The sequence below is a fragment of the Artemia franciscana genome, chromosome 11, assembly GCF_032884065.1.
Source record: "Artemia franciscana chromosome 11, ASM3288406v1, whole genome shotgun sequence".
Taxonomy (NCBI): domain Eukaryota; kingdom Metazoa; phylum Arthropoda; class Branchiopoda; order Anostraca; family Artemiidae; genus Artemia; species Artemia franciscana.
Window position 1 is genome coordinate 236,899 of NC_088873.1, and position 27,324 is coordinate 264,222.

The 27,324-nt window shown below is 36.9% G+C and overlaps 1 protein-coding gene across 1 annotated transcript in view; it reads left to right on the top strand.

The window, feature by feature from the left end:
• The window catches only part of LOC136032645 (pancreatic triacylglycerol lipase-like), a 141,459-nt gene that overhangs the window by 88,410 nt on the left and 25,725 nt on the right, over positions 1-27,324 (top strand). Inside the window, exon 6 of the mRNA XM_065712920.1 lies at positions 11,312-11,554. Within this exon, the coding sequence (XP_065568992.1) occupies positions 11,312-11,554 (243 nt within the window). The remainder of the gene's footprint in view (positions 1-11,311; positions 11,555-27,324) is intronic.

A 27,324-nucleotide genomic window follows, 5' to 3' on the forward strand; every position in this document is an offset into this window, starting at 1 on the left:
CAAACAAGTAAACACGCACCCGTGATTTGTCTTCTGGCAAAAAATATGAAATTCCACATTTTTTTAGATAGGAGCTTGAAATTTTTGCTATAGAGTTCTCTGATATGCCGAATGCGATAGTGTGATTTTCGTTAAGATTCTATGACTTTTAGGGGATGTTTCCCCCTTTTTTCCAAAATGGGGCAAATTTTCTCAGGCTCGTAACTTTTGATGACAAAGACTAAATTAATTGAAACTTAGATTATATATTTAGAATCAGCGTGAAAATTCGATTCTTTTGATTTATCTTTTAGCACCAAAATTCCGTTTTTTAGAGTTCCGTTTACTATTGAGCCGGGTCGCTCCTTACTACAGTTCTTTACCACGAACTGTTTGAAAAGAAAATAATTCGGTATTTCGGGGCTTCTGACATTATTACTCCTTTGCGGAAATTAGGCTCGAAATTGGAAAAGGATTATATTTTTTCTCTGGGCCCTTTCCACCTCTTAGTTCGTTTATTTTCCCGTTAGTTTTCACCTGTTTTCGCTTTATAGTTGTGTTATCTCTTAGCAGTTCTTTCGTTACTTGAGTTATGGTTGTGGTATATATGTTCTATCGCTCGTATAGTTGTGTTATTTTCAAATTATACTCCATAATAGAGAGGCTCCGAACACCCAGCATTGTATATTAAGCTCTGAATTTGACGTTTTTTTCTAACTTGACCAGATTCGTCCTGCGCCCTTTTCATTGAATTTTTTTCCCCATGACATATTTTTCCAAGGAAAGATCCTCCCACATAGCCCCCTCCCTCAACCCTACCCCAAAAACCAAAAAAATCCCCCTGAAAACGTCTGTACACTTCCCAATAACCATTATTATATGTAAAGACTGGTCGAAGTTTGTAACTTGCAGCCCCTCCCCCAGGGACTGTGGGGGAGTAAGTCATCCCCAAATACATAGTTATTATGATTTTCGACTATGTTGAACAAAATGGCTATCTCAAAATTTTGATCCGTTGACTTTGGGAAAAAAATGAGCGTGGGAGGGGGCCTAGATGCCCTCCAATTTTTTTGGTCACTTAAAAAGGGCACTAGAACTTTTCAATTCCGTTAGAATGAGCCCTCTTGCGACATTCTAGGACCACTTGGTCGATACGATGACCCCTGGAAAAAAAACAAAAAACAAATAAACACCCACCCGTGATTAGTTTTCTGGCAAAAAATGCAAAATTCCACATTTTTGTAGATAGGAGCTTAAAACTTCTACGGTAGGGTTCTCTAATACGCTGATTCTGATGGTGTCATTTTCGTTAAGATCCTACGACTTTTAGGGGGTGTTTCCCCCTATTTTCCTAAATAAGGCAAATTTTCTCAGGCTCGTAACTTTTGATGGGTAAGACTAAACTTGATGAAACTTATATATTTAAAATCAGCATTAAAATGCGATTCTTTTGATGTAGCTATTGATATCAAAATTCAATTTTTTAGAGTTTTGGTTACTATTGAGCCGGATCGCTCCTTACTACAGTTCGTTACCACGAACTGTTTGATTCGTTACCACAACTGTTTGATGACACATGCATCCCTAAGATGAAAAGTAGCCCTAATAGATAGCCCTGTTGAATAATGATAGCTTTTCGGGGACTTTTTTGTTTTCAGCATATGACATTTTTATGTTTGCCATATTATAATTTCAGATCGTATACAATTTTTCGGATGAAGTTACAACTGTTTAAGTTTCATCAAACTTTTCGTGGTAAGTAACGAGTGACCCGGCTCCATAGTAGCCGAAACTCTAAAAAACGGAATTTTAGCAACAAAATAGCCAACTTGTTCGAATAGTTGAAAGATCAAATTATTAAGTCTTTGGGCGCAAAATGACCCCCCACAGCCCGTGGGAAGAGGCCTGTATGCTATGAAATTCATCCATTCTTTACGTATAGACTTTGTCATTGGGAAGTATACAGACATTTTTTTTTTGGGGGGGGGGGATTGTGCTTAGTGTAGATTTCTATTGGAAGAATCTTCCTTGGGGAGGGAAATTTATGGGGGGTGAATATTCTAGGGGAAATGTTAAAATGGGGGTATTTGACAGAATAATTATACGAATTTTTTTTTTTATTGCCTTAGATTCTCGTTGCCAACTTTTTCGTGTGCAGATGTTCCAGGGGAATTATCTAGGGGCTATTTTCGTGTGTTTCGATCTCTGGGAAATAATATCTACGGAACGGGGCTGGAGTGATTGAGAAACTGATTATAGATTAAAGTCTTATTCAAATGAAGGAATGCTAAGGAGAATTTTTCACGCTGAATCGTCTGCAAGCATAACAGGAAGGAGGGATTCTCTGCGAGGATAAATTGTCTGGAGGTAATTTGACGGGGGGAGGTGCACTTTACGCTGGATGAAATTCCCACGGAGGAGTTTTCCGTGAGGGGAAGGGGAATATTTCATAGAGGGTGAGCCAGATTTAACGGCAAGTTTTCCGGTGCAGTTTAAGGTGGCGAAGGTCATTCCATTTCACAAAGGTGGTCGCAAGTCAGATATAGAAAACTGGAAACCCACATCAATTTTACCCATCTTTTCAAAGTTACTGGAGAAAGTGGTACGTAAACGGCTCTATAATTTGTTTCGTAAGGGTCATTTCACGATGCACGCCTTACAACATCCGGTTCAAAGTGTTAACTGTGCGTTAAACTCAGGTAACGTACCTATGTCTATTTTCATTGACATTAGAAAAGCGTTTGACACGTCTGACTACCAAGTATTGCTTCATCGAATGAGAAGTCTTGGAATAGATGGCGTTTGTCAAAGATGGTTCGATGGCTATCTTTACGGTAGGTTCCTTAAAGTCGTTTTAAATGATGTAGTCTCATCGTCTTCTCCTGTGAAGTGTGGTGTACCTCACCACAGAGTGTAGGGCTCTGTGCTGGGCCCTATAGTTTATATAGTTTACGTGGACATGATGCCGCAGGATGTATCTATTACTCCTTTTGCGGATTACACTGTGATAACAGTATTTGAAAAATTAGTCGATGATTTAATAGTAAAAGCTAATGATGCTCTCAAAATATTAGAGGTGTTTACAAGTTTAAATTTGCTGTGCGTGAATACAAAGAAAATGTTTTTACTGACATTCTGTAGGGTGAGTGAATCTGTCGATGTAAGTAGTAAATTCCTACTAGGTGAAAAGCCTATTTTACAAGTTAAATCACTGCGGTACCTTGACTTCCATATTGAATCTAACCTATCGTGGAAGCATCATTACTTCCGCCAAAATTGCACATGGAATTGGCATCCTCAGAAGACAGAGGCATATTCTTCCGGAACGTGCTCTTCGCACGATATATTTTGCAATAATCAACCTGTATACGTCATACGGATATATAGTTTGGAGCAGTAATTTTTATGTTGATTACAAGCGTGTGCAAATTCTACAAAACTTCGCACGAAACTACTTGGAAACTACTCTTCGCACTATATAATTTGCAATATTCTACCCGTATATATCATATGGATGTGAAGTTTGGAGCAGCGATTTTTTTGGTAATTACAAACGAAATTCTACAAAATAAAGCAGCAAGAATAATTGGGAAGCACGTAAAAAATGTTAAAGATACCAGTGCATGCTTTACGTCTCTAAGGCTACTCAATGTTGGACAGATAAGGGGCTATCAAGTGGCGGTGTTTGTGTTTAATTATGTGCATAATCTAGTCCCGGAAACTTTTAATGAGTTTTACCGTTTTAGAAGTTTTGTTCACTAGTTCAAGAAGATGTGGTAACTTGGCTGTGAATATTCAAAATAGTGTAAGATCTGGTTTGAAGATTCTTGGCCTTCTGTATGGAATTCACTGCCTGTGAGTGTTAAGGAGGCTCAGCACTTCCAACAGTTTAAAAAAAAAGATTAAAAGAGTATTTTTGGGGGAATTATTTTTGCATTTATTTATATTTTTTGGGGGGATTGGAGTGGGCTATAGGGCTGGAGGGAGGAGCGGGTGGAAGGGTTTGAGGTGGAGGGAGTGGTATTTGGATGAAATTTGTTACCCTGTGGATGTTTGAGAGAAGGTGATTGTCTTTTTTTCATTATTTTTTAATTAGTGTAGGATGCATCTAGTAACATTTACGTAGTTTTTTTTTATTGTTTTTGATTTGGGATGCCTTTAGGAATGTTTATGTAGTTAATCGCTACGTGTTAGCTCAATTTAAATTTTTCCCTAGCGTAGTGATTTATATCTGTAATTGTTTATATTTTTTATTATTTAAATAAAAGTAAAAGTCATTATTTGAAAAACGAAAAGAAATTGTTCCGTATATGAAGGGTTTCCCCCACGTTAACAGTAGTGACGGGGCTCTAGTTTCCACGACAGCCCTATCCCACAATTCCTGTGACAGCCCTATCCCATCTTTCCACTACAGCCCTATCCCACCATTCCACAACAGCTCTATCCCTGGACTCCATGAGAGCCCTATCCCATCATTTCATGACAACCAGCAGGTGCATGTTACATAATTGAGAATGTTTACTAAACGATGCAGGTGTTAATTACGTAATTGGAGTTGACGGTGGCGCGATATTGCGTGAGCTGCTAGATTTGTTCCAGTACTGAAATGTATGGATGCTTTTACTCTATTAAATATTTAAGGCGCTAACAATGTCGAAATGAAACCTAGAGTACCTAATGCTGCAGTAGAAATTACAAGGGATTGCCGGCTAACTCTAGAATGAGATGGGATGTTTGCGCGATATGTTATATCATTAAGCAAATTCAAGTCGGATAAATAGTCATGCTTTGGAGTAAAAGTGAATATAATGCATATACAAAGATTACAAGATGGATTCCATGCATTATTACAATAACTGTTCTTTGTATCAAATGCAAATGGATTAAGTTATATTGAAGGCAACAATCTCAGCCAATTGCGAGAAAGAATCTTCAGTCATTGTTGGTCTATAATCGGTAGTGACAGTGTCAGAATGAAAAAATGACTGGATTTCAGAAACAAAAAATCATACGGAATCTAATGATTTTGGAAAAATGTTTGATTCTAGATGATAATTTTCTAGTGTTATCTCTACAATGGAAAATATTTTCTCAAGGAAAGCTTAACGCTATAATGAAAAATGAGTCTCCATCATTGGACTATTACATGAAACTTTTTCGTCGTAGCCCAGACGCATTTAATCAATTTACTGATATATTAATTGAAACAAGACAAAGTTACATTGCGGTTTTGCTTTTAACCACTACCTAGAAGGAAATTTTGCGAAGAGACAAGAAATAAGTCGAACAAGCTTTGTGACGTCACTCGATTGTTCTACTTCCTAAAAGACATTCATTTTATTGATCGCGAGCCTATTTCTTTTAAAGTGAGACAGTCAAGATTGAAAATATTTTACAAATGTCTATTATGATTCTATACATTGGGCAGCTAGTCATCCTGTGAGAATTGCACTATCATTGATAACTATAATAAAAATGTAGATTATGCAATCCATGTAAATTGTATAAAAATATGCTATAAAAATTAAAGACTAATTCCTGTCTTGAAGAGATTTGTGACTCTTATACTAGAGGTTCCTATGCTCCAATTGTCCTCTGATAAATGTGATCAACGAGAAGATGCTTACCCTGCATGGTTGCAGGAAACCCTACACGTGATTTCAGTTTTATTTTTAGAAGACTGGTGTCGTCATGGTTTTAAATTGTTGTGGGAGGAAAAACCTGGTGTACGCTTTAATTGCTGGAATAATATGAGAGTCTGGTTTTTATGACATCACTGTAAAGATACGGGCTACTATTGCTGTAAACCTACTGACTTTTACTTGTTACAGAAAGTGATTCTTCATATGAGAAGTTTGTGTGCGACATTGCTTCAAATAAGCAAATTGAAACACCGCGAATTTTGTAATATAAATCAAAATGTTATCATTGACTTTACGAACAAATATAATAAAATGACGTTACATGATATTCTAGTAAGGGTGACTCTGACTTTGCATGCCAAGATGAGTACATCTTGGATCCTGACGATCTGCCGGCACTTATCATTGTCGATGGTTACCTATGCGTGGAAGAAGAAATCTAAAGGGCTTAGAGTTTTTGTTGGTACAAATTAATTAATAGACATATTCACAAATATTTTTCAAGCATTTCACTCTTAAGACAATGATATTTACATTACAGGTAGGAAAGAGTATTTTCAAGTAGAAAGTCGTTCCATCAAGGATTGTAACCATCTCGAAATTCACTGTAGATTATTTCAAAAGAAGAGTGGAAATACTGCCCAGATAGTGATGGGTGTACGGGAAACGATCATGGGCAACGTGATGCCTGCAAGAATAGCTTTGAGCAGTGTCAGTTTAAATCTAGAGATCATCGTTGTTTCTTCGTAAGAGTGGTCAGTAGGCCGATGATCTACGCTTGTTTCCGCTGCTTTCCATTGATGCGAATTTTTTCTTAATGCAAAACGGTTCACGGACAGTGGATGTCAGATAATTGCCAAAATGTTCACAGAGGAACGGTCCACTGCAGCCGTTAAAACGCAAAAAAAATGTTATGATAAATTTAAAAGCAACTGCATAGGAATAGTTGCAAATGGTTTCAAATATTCAAATGGCTAATGGCTAAGGCCAGCTATGGTTAGCGAAAAATTTCATTCTTATCTTCCATGCTCATATCCCTGGAAGTACCTCCCAGGCCTATATTGTTAAAACCTTGCCTTAAAAGAACACAGCCGTCCTGTTGTTTGTCAAATATTACAGAAAACTTCTGATAAACATGTTTAGATTCTTAGCTACTTGCAATTTAAGGTTCTACAAAGCTTTCAATTCAGATTCAAGGATGCGACGTTCAACGGCTCAATAGAAATATTTCAACGCAACTGTTGAACCATTAGCTTGCAGCAAAAAACGGGGGAAATTTGATGGGTCACGCAAAAATGGCCGTTTTTGCTTGAAATCGTTTCAGTGGGAACCCTGGGTTTCTGTTCGTTAATCCTGTTTTAACAAACGAAAGTCTTTGAAAGGTTGACATTCATTATATTGAAATACTTTTTCTTTTTTTAGTATTAGTTTAATTTTCTATTTATCCCCTGTTTTTCTTAGCCAAAGCCTTATGGGGGAGTCTATGCTGAAGTGTTTTTGTTGCAAATTAATTGGTTGAATAAATTGATTGATTGATTGATCGATTTGTTCACTCGCTGTTTCAATGAATAGCCTGATAATGAATAGTTTTTTTTTGAAAATTCATGTTTATTATATTACTAGCAAAACAATACTTATCTAGGGGGGGGATTTGTTTTGCTGGAGGGAGCAGCGAGTATTAGTCCTTAGTTGACTTTTTGTCCGTCTCCTTAGAAAAACGTCAAAAGCGAGTGAACCACGGGTCTGAAGGAAGATTGTAAAATATATTCCCTGTTTTCTATCCTTTTCCTAGGACTAGCTCATAGTTAAGCTGAAAGCTGTAGTAGATGGCTGATTGCTTCATTATCCTCAATAACCTAAATATATCTGAAAAAGACTATGTGAAAACGAACAGAAAATTAATTTTTTTTTAAAAATCCACAAAACAAATCTTCTGATCCTACTGTTTTTTTTTAACTCACATCAAGATTTAAATTGAGGGCTTCAAGCTTTAGGATATTGAGAATAATGAAGCGATCAACCATCTACTACACCTTTCAGTTTAACTATGTTTTTTCCTAGGAAAAGGGTAGATAACAGCCACTTAAAAAGGGGATAATTTTTTACAATCTTCTTTCGGTTCTAGGTGTTTACCCCCCCCCCCTGGCGTTTACCCCCCCCCCTGCCCTGGAAAATTGTGTATTTTCCATCTATTCTGTCACTTGTCTTTGTCTTGTCTCACGCTCAGCTGAAAGAAAATAACGATAAAACCGGTTTGTCCTCGAGTTTTGCATAGCGTAAACTTGAGTGGGTGGCGTATAATACACAAGTACCAAAATTTCCTTCCCCTACGGAAAGTAAAAAAAATTCAAAATAAAATTCTCAAATTAGGAAAGCCTTATTTTCTACGGGGGGAGTATTTAGTGGGAGGTATTTTCCATGGGGGGGAGTATCTTCCGGGGGTAGGGAATTCTTATGGCGATGCTGCATAGCCATTGTCGCTTGATGAAATTCAGCGAATTTCGCTTATGTTTTATGTTTATCGTTTCGATTTGTGGTTTTTGATTTTGTTCGTTTATGTTTGAACTTAGTTGTAACTACGATAGCGCAAATTTGAGAGCGTTTGCAGAACCTCTTTTACGTAACACCCACGTGTGCCTCCCGTTATTGCGTAACACTCACGTGTAAGGTTGGGTCACATCCCACGTGTGCACCGTCATAGCGTAACACCCCACGTGTGCGCTGTCATTATGTGACATCTCACGTGTGCACCGCCATTACATAACACCCACATGTAAGAGCGCGTCACATCTCGCTTGTGCCCCCCCCTTCATTACGCAATAACCACGGTAATCCTGAAGTAAGGAAGCGCTGGCCCTGGTAGGTTTCTTAAAAAGAAACTATTAGGCAAATTACACCTGCGTCTTTTAGAAAACAAATCCCTAAGAAGTAACAGACACCTGCTGGCTATCGTGGAATTACGGGATATATATGTTGTGGAATCCCTGGATAGGGATGCTGTAGAATCCAGTGATAGGGCTATTGTCGAATCCAGAGTTTGGGACATTATGGAATTCAGGGAGAGGGATGTTTTGGAATCCAGGAATAGGGATGTTGCGGATTCCAGGGATAGAGATGTTGTGGAATCCACGTATGGGGGTTTTGTAGAGTCCGGGAGTAAGGATGCTGACAAATCCAGGGATAGGGATGTTGTGGAATCCAGGATAGGGATGCTGGGAAACTCAGGGATAGGGATGTTGTGCAATCCAGAAAGCCCTCTCTACTATCGGGCTTCTACCGGTAATATTTTGCTGAGGTCGATGGGTATTCTAAAAAAGAAAGAAGCGACGAATTGCTTAGAAAAATACAAAAATAATACAAAGAAAACGTAAAAATCGTGACAAAACTAAAAAAATCTTGTGGGGCTGGCTCTAGTGGAAGAGTGTTCTTTTTTCTTTATCACATTAAAAGCTCCTCATCTTGTAAACGTTCTAATTTATACCCTAGATAAGGTTCCTTACCTCCTAGTCCAAGACAAGGCACGAATGTATTGTAGACTGGTTTCCCTCTACACCTGAGCTTGAAATGGCAAGAGAAAATTCAGAACATGGCAAAGTTACGTTGAAAGAACTGAACATGAGATGTTATTAGTGGGGTGCTGGCTCTAAGTGCTTGGATAAATTTTATGTTCTGTCAACATACTATTGCGGCCGGGTGGCTATGCTTCGTTAGTTTGGAGGAGGTCTAGGGCTCGAGTCCCATCGATCGCAGATCATACATGACAATAAACGATCATATCATCGTTGTTCTGAAGGTCACAAACTGACCTGTTTAGAGCAGACCCTATACTCTCTGCTCGTTTATTTTTGTCAGATATGGCTAGATATGAAATTCCCTTTGCCACTAAAATACCCTGAATTTAAAATTAAATTTTTGATGGTCAGTTTTCAGCTTTCTTGTTGACTGTTCATGAATGCTTTAAATGATTTTGGAATAAGGAGAATATTCTTTTACTTGACTAACTCTTATCCATTTTGTATAACGACGAATTTCAAACGATTTTTGAGCAACGCTCCTGAGATTGTTCGAATTATTTATTTCAAGTAAATTATTTCGGTTTCTTAAGATGGCTGCACAATTTCTAATGGTATTGAAATAAGCTGAAGACAACAATCTTAATATTTTGAATTATCTTTGAGGAGCTACGTACAACTATGAAATTGTAAACATGCGCTTTTGAACTAATAAGACGCGTACGTTAACTCGATAGAACCTCAGTTTTGACAATGGCTATTTTAGCGTTAAAGTGGATTTTATGTTCAGGAACGGGAAATAATGTACCAATGTAGGGCATGCATTTTCCCTGTATTTTCTTAATCTTTTTGAAATTATATAATTGGGGAATTCGGTCGGGTAGTCTTTCAAAGAACGTTAAAAAGATACGAAAACGAAGTGAAAACGAAGAATGTTTTCAAAGAAAGTTTATAACTAGAAACTTGGCACGATGAGGTGTCAGAGATCCGGTTACTAGGTTTATATATGCAGGTCAAAGAGGCAAGGGCAGGGAACGATTTATTTCAAGTCATGAGTGGGGGGGAGGAGAGGAGCGGGTTACTACTTGGAAAAGGAAGGAAGTATATGGGCCATCCTGGCCAATAAAACGGTCCTTACTTTTGCCCAACGAGTGGGGATATTGGGAAATTTGTTTGCATTTTATAGTGGAGTGAAATGCAAGTATTGTGAGTATGAGAGAGTCAGGCTATAGCTTGCAACCAAGGACGTGTGTATGCCATCCTGAGCCATAAAACGGTCCTTACTTTTGCCCATTGAGAGGGGATATTTCGAAAAATGTTGAAAGCTGACATCTTGCAACGATGACAACAAACACATGGTGGAATTATAAATTATAATAAGACATAATAAGACCCGGAATTCCAGCAAATTCTATTTTAGATAATTAAATCGCATCTATTGTACACAGAGAATCAGTGTGGTAATGCAAGTAGGCCTCCTTCAAATCCATATCAAATGGCTTAACAGACATTAGTGTTGTTTTTTTCTTTTCAGAAGAACCTATTCACGAACATAAAGGAGGGAGGTTAAGGATAATTTACGTTTTTCAATGAAAATACAAAACCTTGTATTTTCAAAATTATGCCCCCTCCCTCTCAATTGGTGCCCTTGGTTTTCTTCCAATGTTTAGGAAAATATACGTGCAATTGATAAGCTGGCTATTACAGAGAAAAGGTGGTTCGTTTTTGACAAAACTCCACTAATATTTAGTATGTTATTGAAATATTTTAATAAAAATGTTTAAACATACTGAGAAAATCCCTCGGACTGAAAAGTCAGCCTGGAAAACACTCAAAATGAACGGTAACACTACAAGAAATCCTAGTTCGGAAGCTGGCATGAGGCATACCCGTATCGAATAAATGCGATCCTTTTCTAGCTTGAAAAACGCTACGGTTGTCCACTTTTGTCAAGTTGGCATTCAAGTTGGCTCAACCCAAGTGTATTCAAAAGTTAACAATTATTTGAATCGAATTTACAATTTTTTTTATTATTTCTGTAGCAAAACACGCGCTCAATTCAGCTATTTACAGTGTACCTGTACATACGAAATAAGAGGCTTCTCCTTGTGTATATTTTTGTGTTCTTTTTTCCACTTTGCCATTCTATTATAAATGATTTTTCCTTTCTTTTTTCAGCATCTACACCCGGTGATGGGAGGAGTTTATGTAATCATAGAAGAGCATATAAATTTTTTACTGATTCTGTTGTGCCAAAATGCTTATTTCCCGCCTTCCCGTGTGAAAGCTATGAGAAGTTCCTCGCTGGAGAATGTTTTCCCTGTTCTGACGACAAATGTGGCAATATGGGATATTATGCAAACCAATCACCTGGAAGCGGTGTTATGTATCTGGCAACCAGAGATGAGGAGCCCTTTTGTGGTAAGTCAGTACAAATTGCACGTTTTTTTTTCGGCGGCCGACGTTTACCCGCCCGAAAAATACCACCAAGAAAAATATCCCCCTTCCCGTGGAAAATCCTCCCAGGGAAAATACCACCCTGGAAAATACACCACCCCTGCAGCCGGTTAATCCAGTCACTTTTGGCTCATAAAAAAGAACTTGAACTCTTAATTTCTGATCTAATGAGCCCCTCCGAAGTTCCTGTGACCATGAGGTGGAGGTGAGGATGAGGAAGGGGCAGTCCTTCTCCTATATGGAGTACGTTCTGCTCGTTTTGGGGTTTAATGTTACTCTTTACTTTCATAATAAATGCATAAACCCTGAAGTCATGAGGGACTGGATATCAATTTCACATTTAAATTTGCCGGTTGGTCCAGTCACTTTCGACTTATAAAAACAGGAGTTGAAGCTCTTAATTTCTGATCTAATGACCACCCTCCGAAGTTTCTGTGACCAAGAAGTGGAGGTCTGGATGATGAAGGGGCAGTCCCTCTCCTATCTATATATATAAAAATAAGTTGTCTGTCTGTCTGTCTGTGGATCAGGTGACGTCATGTTTCTGTGTCGGCTGACGTCATGAAATTAGTTGTCGTCATTTTTGCTTTGACGGTGACGTCATTAACGGTATTTAAGACATTTGTTCACGGAAAAATGTTTAATTGTAAAATGACTGAAGAACCTATTGGGTTTGGGATTTTGACTTGGATAAGGTCATCAATGCCTACCAGATTTAAGTTAAAAAAACAAAGGTTCGTCGATATGTACTTCATAGTGACGCTGAAAAATAAAGAAGAAAAAGAAAACTGAAAAAAGAAAAAAGGTAAAAAACTAAAAAAAAAACTAAAAAGAAAAAACACTCAAAGAGAAATTACAGACCGGGACACAAATGACGACCGAGACAGAGGGAATATAAGTGACGACCGGGAACCTCAAAGAGAAATTACACACTGGGACACCCAGACACAAATCACGACCGGGACACAGGGAATATAAATGACGACTGGGACACAGGGACACAACTACAACGGGGACGCCAGGGGCACAGGCAGGATATATAAATCACGACCGGGACACAGGGATTGTTCGAATAGAAATTACAGACCGGGACACCGGGACACAAATGACGACCGGGACACAGGGAATATAAATGACGACCGGGACACTCAAAGAGAAATTACAAACTGGGACACCGGGACACAAATGACGACCGGGACACAGGGAATATAAATGACGACCAGGACACAGGGACACATCATTAGAATAATGAGGTATAGATCTGAATACGGATTGTTTTTCCCATGGACAGTTATATGTTGCATGTTTAAGAGTCAGTAAACCTGACAATCTATTTATATGCACAGACAATGGGAAAGCGAAGAATGTTGTATATTCGCATGTTTTACGTAGTTAAAAACATATATTTATATCTATCTCTATTCACAGATGGGACACAGGGACACAACTACAATGGCGCGTAACTAATATGGCGCGTGCCGACTTACGCGCGGGGGGGGGGGGCTTGGGGGGGGGGCGAAGCACCCCACCAACTAGGTGTTGGGGTGGCGCGAAGTGCCACCCCAACAGCTAGTAAGGAATAAGTTTTGCTCATTTTGGGGTTTAATGTTACTTTTTACTTTCATAATAACAGCACAGACTAGAAATATTCCCTGAAGTCATATGGGACTAGGTATCAATTTCATATTTTTCGAAGTTCTTTTTAAGTTTCTTTTAGCATTTCCGAGGGGGGGTATTTTCCGCAAGGAGTATTTTCCGGGGGAGGGGGCAGGGGTAGTAGACGTGTAGAACAATTTTTTCAAGTCTATGCAATGAATAACAAGAAATGCTAATCCTGACATCTGGAAAAGTTGGAAAAGTTTGCATAACTGTGTGTAACAACACTTTTCTTTCATTTTTCCACAAATTTTGCGGCCATAACGTGTGAAATCGTCAGGACGATCTTAGGAAAACTTTTTTTTTACCGAATTGTCTACGTTTTACACCAAATTATAACTTTAATGCGTTAGATCACAATAATGCTTATCCTACCATCCATTAGCCAGGAAAGTTGGATAACTATTGCAATATTTTCTTTCATTTCTCCACAAATTTTGTTTACCATAACAATTTGCCACGATTATGACTTTGCCGCGGTTTGTCAGCAGTTTTGCCACAGTTCTATTCCGACATTACAAATCATTGTGGCATTAGGCACACTAAAGATGACCGGTATGCCATTACTCGCTTACCCTACTTCGTCACCAGGCTTTACGCATCCCTAGAACCAACAAAAGATGGAATTAACTAATCCTTTTTGAATGAAGCTGTTCCAAATGGATGTTAAACTAAAAAAAAAAGTTTTTTCCAACTGAAAGTAAAGGGCAGCAATAAAACGGACAGAAATCATTACTTATATTGCTCCTCCTCAACATCTCGCTCTTTACGCTAAGTTTTTTTTAGTGCTGTTATTGTTCTAGTTAAACGAACATAGTCTTTCAGGAGTCGTTCTTAAAGATTTGGGACAGAATTCTAACTTACTACTACTACTACTACTAACAACTAACCGCAGTACCAAGCTGCCTGTAGCCAACACAGCTACGCATACTCCTCCTACATCCCAATCTATTCAAAGCCTCCCTCTTTACACCCTCCCAGGAATTTCCCGTTTCCTTTAAATCTTTCTTTATGACATCCTCTCACCCCAGACGAGGACAACCTACTTTCCGTTTAACCCTAAACTGTTGGCCGAAAAGGAAAATCTTTGGCAATCCGTCATCTTTCATGAGCAGGACGTGCTCTAGCCATCTCAATCTTTATTTCATTATAGCCCTCGAAAGCGGGATTGAACCACATTTTTCTTACAGCCTACTTTTTGAAATACAGTCAGTCAGCCGGGTACCCAGAACAATCCGTAGGCAATTTCTCTGGAAAACATCTAGCAAATCTTCATCAGCTTTTTGACCATATTTGACCACTGTCATCACTGTAGCTTCCAATATTCTAATCTTGGTTTGCAGACTTATCGTCCTATTCTTCCAAACTTTTTTAACTGTGAAAAAACACCATGAGCCTTGGCTATTCTACTTTTAGCATCTTCACTGCTCCCACCAACTTTATCCACTACCAAGGTAAGTGAAACTGTCCGACTGATAAATCTTTTCGTTAAACAGCGTCACCTTTTCATCTTCACTTATTCCTAACCTTAGTGACTTAGTCTTCTTAATATTGATTTTCAAACCTATTCTAGCAGCCTGAACTCACAAAATCTCTAAAAATTAATTTATTTTGCTCACATTTTCATCTAGGATGATTAAATCATCAGCATAATCGAAGTCTAGGAGAGTGTTTTCTTTCCATTTGAATCCGCGGTCTTCCATTGCCTTTCCTTTGCTCCTTAAGACAAAGTTCATTAAAATGATCCATATAAAGGGGATAGAACACAGCCCTGCTTAACTCCTGATTTAATACAAAACCAGCTGCTAACCTCATTTCCTACCTTAACCGCAGCAGTATTATCCTCGTACATAGCACTGATGACTTTATTTTATTTGCCTGGTATACCATACAAGGATCAGACCTTTGCTAAAGCTCCTCTATCAACAGAATCGAAAGCTTGCTCAAAACTTATAAAACTGAGGACCGAAGGTGTTTGTCATCTAAGGCACTTCTCAATTATTAACCTAAAAGTGAAATTTTGGTCGACACACCCTCTACCTTTTCTAAAACCACACTGTTCTTCTCTTAAAACTTTCTCTACAGCATCTCTCAGTCTAAAACGTATCATATTACTAATTAATATGCTACCTACAGAGACCAGACTAATGACTCGATACTTGCGACACTCACTCTTATCACCTTTCTTATACAGTGGTTTAATTAAGGTTTTCCTAAAATCGTTAGGTACTTCCATTTATTCAAAATCATATTCATTATCTTCAGTAACTTATTTCTAACCTCTGAGCCACCATATTTAATCCTCTTAGTACTGTTGCTAATTCTTCCTCAGAAAACAAATCTTCCTTCACATCCAAGGTATCATAAACTTTTTAATTTTTCTCTAAATCTTTTCCTGCAACTGTATCTCGGTTTAGCATTTTCTCAAAATGTTCCGTCCATCTCTCTTTAACTCTTTCCTTATCAATAATTGTGGCCCCATTCTTATCTTTAACTGGGACGAGTCCGGATTGACTACTCCCTCTCAATTTATTAACATGCCAGTGCAATATATTACTATTCTGCCGTCTAGCTGCATCTTCCAGATCCTCCGCAATTACATCTATGGCCTCCATACACACCTCTTCACACCTCCTTGGTTCATATTTCAATGCTTTCTCCACTTTCTTTATATTCTTTTTGTTTTTATATGATCTATCACTTAGATACTTCTTGTACAAACCCCTTCTCCGCTCTATTAAACATAAAGCTTTTTCACTAATATTCCTAGCTGCAATCTTAACTTTATTCCCTAAGACACCATCAGCAACTTCACAAATTGTTTTTCTAAAATTATTCCAACCATCTTCCACACTGACAAATTTTAAACTCTCAAGTTTAATATTCAACTGTACCTGGAAAGTTTCTCTCAAATTCTCATCCTAGAGCATACCAACATCGTTACTTCCTGGGAGGTAGTTACCTTTCCAAAATTTGAGCTATTCTAGAATATTATTCTTAGAATAGAGGTATGTTCTTAGAATATTATAACTTGAAAACAACTAATTTTTTTTAAACCAAATAAACCTATTTTAAACCAATAATAGTGATGTAGTTTAAACGCTAGAGTGGAGGGGTATCCTAGATAAGAAATGAAAGGGTATCAATTCACCTTTAATCGTTCTGCATTTTCTAGAGTTAGGAGGGTAAATAGCTATAGACAACACTTGTCTCATTGTATCTGATGACTTGTCTCATAAAAAAAAAAAAAAAACAAACTTGTATTAAACCAAATAAACTTATTTTAAACTACTAATAGTGCTATAGTATAAACGCTAGAGTGGGGTGGTATCACGGATAAGGAATAAGATGGTATAAATTCACCTCTAGTCTTCCTGCGTTTTCTAGAGTTAGGAGGGTAAATAGCTATAGACGACACTTGTCTCATAACACTTCACGGCACTAATCCTTGGAATTGGAATCTATGAGGTTATTATTGCATACAGAAGTACCGAGGACAGATAATATTGCTTAGGAGATAAGCAGCCATTGCGCACTAATGCGTGCAAAACGTTTTCAAAACTGCGTGCATATACTACCCCCCCCCACTCTATCTAGATATTACGGGGTGCATTCAGGGTTGGAATTTTCAGGAAATCACTATTTTGAAATCAGAAAATTTGTGCTATCTTGGCCTCCACCCCAACCCCCCCCCTTTCTCTTCAATGCTTCTTGACAATTTTCTTAGCAATTTGATGGATAGTTTGTGGAAAACTGAAATCATAACCTCAGACTATTAGCTGAAAGCAGGGCAAAAAAAAAATAATCAAGGTCAAAACACTTGAAAATTCAAAAACAAATTTTTGAATAAATTTTTGCCTTAAAATAAATTTTCCGTTGTTAAATCGCAAGATCCTTCATCAAAATATTAAAAAGTTCATATTTTGGGGGGCTTCGGGTCTAGACCTTCTATCAATCTATGCGACAAGCCACAAATATAGCAAAATAAACAGAGTTTATGATGCTTTCTATGTCCACTACATCATTAGGGAGGGCGTGCTTTTAATTTAACGCACAGAAAGAAGCCTTTGCTTTAAACGTGTCTTGGTTGCCGGGAGGCCCTCTTGCCTCTCTAGCCTTGTCTGTCCTATGTTTTACTACTGTTCAATTTTTTTGGGCAGAGGAGTTTTATTTTAAACATCCAAGATGTAAATAAAATGCAAAGGTACTTATCCTTTCAAAGGGAGAAACAAGAATGTAACATTTTTTTTTAAGTAACAACTTCCAACTCTTTTGTCAACCAATTAAAATAAAAGAAAGCTGATTTGACCAATCAACAGAACTTACTAAGTTTGAAAGAATGGGTTTCGAATAGAAATTCTAGCAATAATTACACGGCACACTTTGGAATTGCTGCAGCCAGATGGTTACTTGATACAGGACAGATGGCCTTGAAGGGGACACGAGGAGTGACCAAAGCACCTGTAATTGATTATTAAAATTGGAACAAAATGGCGCAATTACGGACTAAATAGAATTCATAACAGAATAACTAATATAGCAGAATAACTAATATTACATATAACAAAATACAACAGACTAAATAAATAGAATATATAACATATAGTAAATATGTTAAACATAACATAAGGAACACGATAATAACATCAGTTATTCTGCTTACTTATCTGATCCAGCTGACACAACACTCCCTTTGAAATTAGCTTATTCAAGTCAGGAAAAACGCTGCTAAGCTAACGTTGTATATGCAACACAACTGTGATATTGAATTGAATTCATAACAGATGTCGTGAAGATCTTATCCAGCGGGGGGTTTAGGAAGTTTGCCCCCCCCACCCTAATTTTTTCCCAACACGTAAAAACGTAACAAAGTGCAAATATACAAATTTCTTATGCGTTTTTCGAAGTATTTTTGTACACCCCCTCCCAAACAATACCTCCCCCCCCCCCCGAAAAAACCCTGGATATGCCCTTGGTTCTCGTGTCTTATTTTGTGTAGTCTTTTGTTCAGTTTACTTTCACTTTCTCTGACTAATTTTGATGATGAGTTTTTCGTGCATCATACTCAAGTTTTTCATTCTTTTAGTAGGTTGTACTTTAAGATGTACCGCTTTATTTTCTTGATTTATCATATATAATAAAATCGCTTGTTTTGTGCAATTACTACTTTTTTCTTTTATTGAATATGTATTAGATTTGACCTAATTTCTAACAATCAGAAACGCCCACACGAAATCACAGTGTAATTTTACAATTTGACTTTTTCTGTAGGGAAAGTTGACATGCATGCAAATATTCAACAAGCACGCTTTACGTTTGAATTGCAGCATTTCTTAAGCAAACGGGGTCAAAGATCTTTATTTAATTTCTTTAAGTATAATTAACTGTCTCTGCTTCAGCAATTTTTTGGTACAAGTCTTACAAAAATGTGGATTGTAAAGTATGTTCTGAATTTTGCAATTGCAATGGGGTTTATCAAATTCTTAGAGCATTGGAGATTATGGTCATCACAAAAAAAGAAGGTAAAACTAAATTAGGGGTTCGCACCTTTCGAACTGACGTCGGCCAAGCAGTTAAGTAATTTTAGGTACATCAGGCACATACATAGGAGGAAAACCTCGGCATGTCCCTCCACCCAAATCCTGATTTTTAAAATTTGTGGATATTTCCCACTCATGCTGTCAAATAACATTATTTCTTTGTTTTACTACCCCATCCCCTCGAAAAAAATTATGTGTACGAGTTTAATGTAGATTCCATGGTAGTAAATCCAAATATAAAGAATACCGGTAGGACTAATACTTGCAAAAACTCTTATGCTAACAAAACAAAAGTTAGTAATAAAATTTGATGAAGACAAGGGGAATATTCGCTCGTGTGTCTAGAGCTAAAATTTTGGAACTACTTCCCGGGAAGTTATGACGTTGGTAGGTTCCAGGATGAGAATTTGAGAGAAAAGGGGAAAGAAAAAATAGGGAAAAGAAGAAGAAGAAAAATTCTTGCACAAAGAAAATTATTTGTACAGAATTTTCTGAGTGCACTAAATATGAGCTAAGGAGGTGTGAAGTGGAGACCATGGGCAAAATTGCAAAAAATCTGGAAGATGCAGCTAGGCGGCATAATAATAAAATACTGTACTGGCATGTTAATAAATTGCGAGAGAACAGTCAATCCGGACTCGTCCCAATTAAAGATAGGAACGGGGCTACAATTAGTTATAAGAAAAGAGTTAAAGATGGATGGGCGGAACATTTAAAGAATGCATTTTGAGATAGAGTTGCAGGAAAAGATGTAGAGGAAAAAAAGAATATTTGTTCAACCCTGGCTGTGAAGGAAGGTTTATCTTGTGAAGAAGAATTAGTGACAGTACTAAAAAAATATGATATTCGGAAAAGGGGAAGTACCGAGCAATTTTAGAAAAACCCTAAAGTGATAAGAGTGAGTGATGTAATAATAGAGGCATTAGCCTGGTCTCTGTAGGTAGGGAATTACTTAGTGATGTGATACTTTTTAAACTGAGAGATATTGTAGATAATGTTTTAAGAGGAGAACAGTACGGTTTTAGGAACGGTAGAGTTTTTGTCGGCCAAATTTTCACTCTTAGACTAATAATTGAGAAGTGCCTGACCTATCAAAAACCTTTGGTCTTCAGTTTTATAGATTATGAGCAAGAGTTGGATTCTGCTCATAGAAGAGCTTTAGCGAAGGTCTTATCCTTGTATGGCATACCAGACAAATACATAATAGTGATTAATGATATGTACGAGAATAACGCCGCTGCGGTTAAGGTAGGAAATAAGGTTAGCAGCTGGTTTTGTATTAAATAAGGATACAAGCAGGGTTGTGTTTTATCCCCCTTTTTATGGATTATTTTAATGAACTTCGTCTTATGGAGCACAGGAAAGGCAATGGGAGAATACAAAATGAAATGGGGAAGACAAACTTTCCTGCACTTAGATTATGCTGATGATTTAAGCATCCCAGGTGAAAGTGTGGGCAAAGTAAATAAACTCTTAAATGTTTTGTAACTTCAGGGTGCTAGAATCGGTTCGAAAATTATTGTCAAGAAGACTAAGTCGCTAAGGCTAGGAATAAAATTAGATGAAGAGATGACGTCGGGTCACGAAAAGATAGATCAAGTGGACAGCTTCACTTACCTTGATAGTATTATTAGTAAGGAAGATGGGAGTAGTGAAGGTGTTAAAAACAGAATAGCCAAGGCTCAGGGTATTTTTTTTCACAGTTGAAAAAAGTTTGAAAGAACAGGAAGATAAGTCTGCGAACCAAGATTAGAATATTGGAAGCTACAGTGATGGTAGCGGTCAAACATGGTTCTGAAGCATGAGTGCTCGGAAAAACGGACGAAGATTTGCTAGATTTTTTCCAGAGAAATTGTCTAGGGATTGTTTTGAGTACTTGGCTGACTGGCCGTATTTCAAACAGTAGGTTGTACGAAAAGTGTGGTTCGATCCTGGTTTCTAGGGCTATAGTGAGAGAAAGGTGACTTTTGGTACCTTTTTTTAACAGCGAATGTGGTCAGCTCATGACATGATGGTTAGTGAACGTTCTGCAGATGAAGGATGACAGATTACCGGATATTGTCCTTTTTTGCTAGGACTAAACGGAAAGTAGGTGGTCTGTGGTTGGGGTGGTAGGGTGTGGAAAACAAAGATTTAAGGGAAATAGGAACTTCCTGGGAGGGTGAAAAAAGGTAGGCTTTAAATAGATTAGAATGGATGAGGAGCGTGCGTTGCTAAGTTGGCCACAAGATTAAGATGAAGGTTAAAAATAAACCGGCAATGATCCAGTGAAATTTAGAATGTAATGCAGAATTTCCCAGAGCCAAGTACAAAAATTTCTTAGAGTCACGTTTTATTGAAACTTTTTTGATAGAGCACATGGAGCTCTTAATATATAGGGAGATGCTATCAGGGCATATATTCATTCTATCATATTTTATTTTGACCGTCCAGATTTAGAAGCCTTTGGGTCCTGAAACGAGCGAACTTCTGTCCTGATTTTAGATCCCATAATTGGCAAGTGTCCGCAACACCCAGCCAATCAGTTATCTGACGACACTTATGCGACCATACAATGGACAACTGAAGAAAGTATTTTTCTAAAGTGATTTCACAATTTGATTAGAAGGTTTTTTTTATTACTAAAGCCTAAAAGCAAGTGAGTATATCTCATTATAGAGACTGCGTACTATCAATAGATTTAATCAAAGGTGATAAACTTTGTCTGAAGTTTCGTAGCTGCACTTTATCTTGTCTCGTGGCTGGGGGATCAAGCAAAAACTTTCAAGATTTTTTTTTTTTTGGGGGGGGGGGTAAGAGACATGGAAGTTTTGCTTAGAGGAAGGTGGTATAATATTCTATACCCGGTTGGCTCAAAAGGGTATTGAATCTCTTTTATCCTTGACATCCTCCAGACTCTTTGGCTAGTATACGACCTTAGAATTACAGTTATCACGTGAATTAAACTGGAGTTAGTCCGAAATGCCCTTAGTATTACGGTTGACCAAATACTGCCAAATGGTTGACCTGGATATTTACTGGCATTAAACTTTTCAGCCAGCTGGTCTACTTTGGGATTGCACGATTTCTTAAACAAATAAGATCAAAGGTTATTCAATTCATTTAACTGGTTTAAATGTTATGCTTGGTCTGATTCATTACGTTTTGATTCTTGTAACCATTTGCATATAATGGATAGGTTTGTCACAAAATAATAATAAATCTCAAATCCTTTTTATTCAAATGATAATTCAGTCTTTGAATCGCTTGAAGGAGGGGTCTTCTGTCGTTCATATACCTAGCGCAGTAAGAGCACTACCAGTAATTTTCCCTGGGATTCTGCAATTACTACCGGAAATGTTATTTTCTGTTATGTTATGGAATGATATGATTATATTCCCCTTTTTCTCCATTGACACATATTTTCGAATGCCTTCTTAGTTTCAAGAGGGGACAAACTTCCCCCTGACGATACCAATGCTGTACAGCGTTTTCAGGTGGCCCACTGATTTCTTGTCTTCTACTTACTTTACTGATTTGTTTCTTGAATAAACAAGGAAAACTCCTTCGGGTAGTTTTCAGAAAATGCTAGCTTGTTTAAAAAACATTATTGCCCGTTTGAAATGTGTAGGCTAGAATCTATATAGAAAATAAAATAAAAAGGGGAAAAACCCACTATCCCCAAAATGTGAAATTTTAACAATTTAATAACCAAAGAGTCTGAGAATCTGCTAAAAGTAGAATCTTACGACTTAACTTGCGATTTAACAAGAGGGGATGAAAAAAAGAGAAAAGAATACCACATTGCCTGCAGCGTGTGAGGACTGGCTTAATAAAGTAGAAACTTTCACAGAGAGTTTGATATTTCAGGCTATAAATCTTTTTTTATAGTATAAACCTGAGATATTCCAGTAGGCGAAAATTAATCAGGATGCTTTTCTTCTCAAAATCGTTTTAACTCGGAATCCAGCCTACAGAACAATCCTTATTTCAGGCTATGTGCTTTATTTCTCCTAACATCGAAAGAAAGAAAAAATCACCATCATAACCAATATTCCTGGGGAAAAAAACAGATGAATGTGAATTGGCACTTTAATATATAATTTCTCCTAACATTGAAAGAAAAAGAAAAAAAAAATCACCATCATAACCAATATTCCTGGGGGAAAAAAACTGATGAATGTGAATTGCCGCTTTAATATGTATACTAATATTCATTCATGAAAGTCTTATTAAAGTTAAGTCTTATTAAGTCTTATTAAAGTCTTATTAAGGATTTATTAAAGTTAAAAAAAGAAAAATTTTAAAATACATTTTGTTTTCGGTAAAATGCAAACTATTTCCAGTTCTTTAGAAGCCACTGGGGGCGTCAGTCCTACTCCTCTTAGTTTTTGCTCGTTTTAAGTTGAATCAGTTATTTATTGTAATTTTTGTTCGTTTTGGCTTCATTTATTTACAGATGGTAATTATGGTAGTTTCTGCGTCGTTTGGGGTGACAAGGGGGTCAGTTGCCCCCCTAATAATTTGGGGGGAAACCATTATATAGGCAAAATGCTTTGAATATCCGGATGTGGACCCCTCTTGTCCTCTCAGTAAAAATGCTAGAGATTCGCCCCTGGTTTTACGCTTGTAGAATTATTTTATTTCTGCTTACGTTGCATTGAATGTAGCTCTACTTTTCTTTAAAAAACTTATGCAGTTGCAGTTGCTCTCTCAACGTTTGCAGTTGCTCTCTCACCCTGTTCTGAAAACCGCTTGTATACAGCTTGTCTAGAGCCCGAATTATTCAACACTTTCTTTTATAAATATACCACTTTTTGTGCTTCTATCAGGGGTGGATCTAGAACAAAATCTGGGGGGAGGGCAATGTGATAAGGGTGCCAATGATCAAAATATTGGGGGAGTCAATGTGACAAAGGTGCCAATAATTGACCAAATTGACAAATTTATTCTAAAAAAAATTAAAAAAGAAAAACAGGGAAAGAACAGGAGTGCAAGAAAAATCTTCGGGGGGATCCCAGGCCCCTCTCTCCTGTCTTCCCTGGATCCACCAGTGTGTTCTATGAATGTGCTATTTGAGGGAATCATGTTTTCTATGAGTGTCAAAATGTGATAAAAATAATGGCTGAAACTTGTTGTAATTGTTTCTAATTCCACTTGGGTTATACTACGCTTTATATGGCGCATTATGTTTTCAATTTTTTAAATGGCAAGTTTTTTCACAAATTCAAAATTATTTCAAAACGTTACTACTGAAAATCTATTGAAGTTTTTTGAAAGAAGGTGAAAGGGTATTGCACACAACTAAATGGATAAACATATGCAAATTTTAGTTGCCTGTTCTTAAAATTGTCATTAATGGACCTAAATGTATTCCTAAATACAAGTTAAGGTAAAAAACTTCGCCTAAATGTTATGCTGACCATAACTAGTTTTTTAATTTGAAGTTCTAAGGGTATTTTCAGGGGTTCCTATTTTTTCTGAAACGCATTGCCTGTCCTTTCCTTACATTCATAAATAATTAGAATTTCAGCTTTTGATATGATTGAAAAACTTAGTAGGTAATATTAGCATTCGTAACGAGATTGATCAATAGTGCAAAAATCTTAACAGAATCTTAATGAACCTAGATTTACCCCGGGGTACAATTTTCACCCATATATTATAATCAGTATAGCCCCTGCTTATCAGTCAGCCTCCTTACAAGGAATAGAACCTCCTTATCAATCAACATCAGGCACATATGTAGGTGTCCTTTGGGTCCTAACCCCTTCAGAAATCGCGACATTTTTTACGATTTCCAAGAAAATTTCCTGTATTTTGCATACAATTTGCCATCTTTTCATTTGCTTTTTGCATATTTACAACCTTTCCTCCTAGTTTCTGGCTACTTGGTTACCTACCCTATCAGTTATCGTATCATCAAATAGGCATATAATAGGGAGCTTTGTCTTTTTGTTCCAAAGACAGAAATCTTCATGTAAAGTGTGAATGTAATTTTGTAATGAAATGCAAATGCAATTTTGGGAATGTTTCAATTGCAAAATATATACGGTTATTTCATGAAAATTTGATTTTCAAATGAGTTGCATGACACGCACTATATCGGTCAATTTTCAGCAAAGGATTATTTGGGAGGGAAGAAACTTAGCTGTGGTCAAGGCCGTATCCAGGGGAGGGGTTTAAGGGGTTAACCCCTCCCCCTGTGAAATGTGTTGCCCCGACTTGTGAAGATGTAACAAAAATGAATATAAAGAAGATGTTGGTACGTTTTATAGTTTTTTTTGCCCCCCCCCCAAAAAAAAAGACATAAAAATAATAAAACAAACCTGACACGACCCTGGCTGTGGTAATTAAAAAGGTGGTATGCTCCGTATTTTAAATTTTACAGGAGAAAGAAGAAAAGTTGAAAAATGTGTCATGTATTTATTTTATTGTTATTATATATTATTCAATTTTAGAAAAGGACGCTAAACGTTTCGTGAAAAAAGTAGGAACTTATAATTAACTTGGGACCTAAATGAAATAGAGGGACGCAGATTACATCAATCGATGAAGCGTTTTTCCTTAATAATACCCCTTTGTAAACACCCCTTTGATAAAGAGTATCGCATAATATCTTTTTAAATAATACAGCCGAGATGGATTTGGTCATTTGCAGAGAATTCTCTGGTGTGGTTGTTAAAAAGCTGTTTTACGGCACACTGTAAATTTTGGAGGAAAAAAGAAAAGCTGAAAAGCTGAAATTTCAGATTTGTTGACTGTCATTGATGACTAATTGTTTGTACCAGAAAGTTTTTAATGCTTCCACGATAAGACGTTAAAACCGCTTAGATACTAAGTCTCAGTTTTCAACAATTTAGTTTAAGTAAGACAAAATAGTAGCTTCTAAGTACCCTAGAAACTAAATTGAATAGGGGCATAAGTTTACGATAATACGGGGAGAGGGTGGAGGGCTGGAATTCATTTTTCTTTTTGAACATAAAGATTCAAAAGAAAACGTTATTCAAAATCGGGAGGGGGGATCAATGGATATATCATTAAAAAAAAGTTTGTTCCTTTTTAATTTAGAAGGGAGCAATTGACCTTCCAATGTCCTTTTCCCCATTGACGCCCCAGAAATAGGATACGGAAAAATTCGGCAATCAATCAATTGACCGTGGCGAGTCTAGCTAAGACTTCTATTCTAAGTATAGACCATAGACTTTATATATTCTTGACTATATATATATATATATATATATATATATATATATATATATATATATATATATATATATATATATATATATATATATATATATATATATAGTCAAGAATATATAAAGTCTATGGTCTATACTTAGAATAGAAGTCTTAGCTAGACTCGCCACGGTCAATTGATTGATTGCCGAATTTTTCCGTATCCTATTTCTGGGGCGTCAATGGGGAAAAGGACATTGGAAGGTCAATTGCTCCCTTCTAAATTAAAAAGGAACAAACTTTTTTTTAATGATATATCCATTGATCCCCCCTCCCGATTTTGAATAATGTTTTCTTTTGAATCTTTATGTTCAAAAAGAAAAATGAATTCCAGCCCTCCACCCTCTCCCCGTATTATCGTAAACTTATGCCCCTATTCAATTTAGTTTCTAGGGTACTTAGAAGCTACTATTTTGTCTTACTTAAACTAAATTGTTGAAAACTGAGACTTAGTATCTAAGCGGTTTTAACGTCTTATCGTGGAAGCATTAAAAACTTTCTGGTACAAACAATTAGTCATCAATGACAGTCAAAAAATCTGAAATTTCAGCTTTTCAGCTTTTCTTTTTTCCTCCAAAATTTACAGTGTGCCGTAAAACAGCTTTTTAATAACCACACCAGAGAATTCTCTGCAAATGACCAAATCCATCTCGGCTGTATTATTTAAAAAGATATTATGCGGTACTCTTTATCAAAGGGGTGTTTACAAAGGGGTATTATTAAGGAAAAACGCTTCATCGATTGATGTAATCTGCGTCCCTCTATTTTATTTAGGTCCCAAGTTAATTATAAGTTCCTACTTTTTTCACGAAACGTTTAGCGTCCTTTTCTAAAATTGAATAATATATAATAACAATAAAATAAATACATGACACATTTTTCAACTTTTCTTCTTTCTCCTGTAAAATTTAAAATACGGAGCATACCACCTTTTTAATTACCACAGCCAGGGTCGTGTCAGGTTTGTTTTATTATTTTTATGTCTTTTTTTTTGGGAGGGGGGCAAAAAAAACTATAAAACGTACCAACATCTTCTTTATATTCATTTTTGTTACATCTTCACAAGTCGGGGCAACACATTACACAGGGGGAGGGGTTAACCCCTTAAACCCCTCCCCTGGATACGGCCTTGACCACAGCTAAGTTTCTTCCCTCCCAAATAATCCTTTGCTGAAAATTGACCGATATAGTGCGTGTCATGCAACTCATTTGAAAATCAAATTTTCATGAAATAACCGTATATATTTTGCAATTGAAACATTCCCAAAATTGCATTTGCATTTCATTACAAATTACATTCACACTTTACATGAAGAT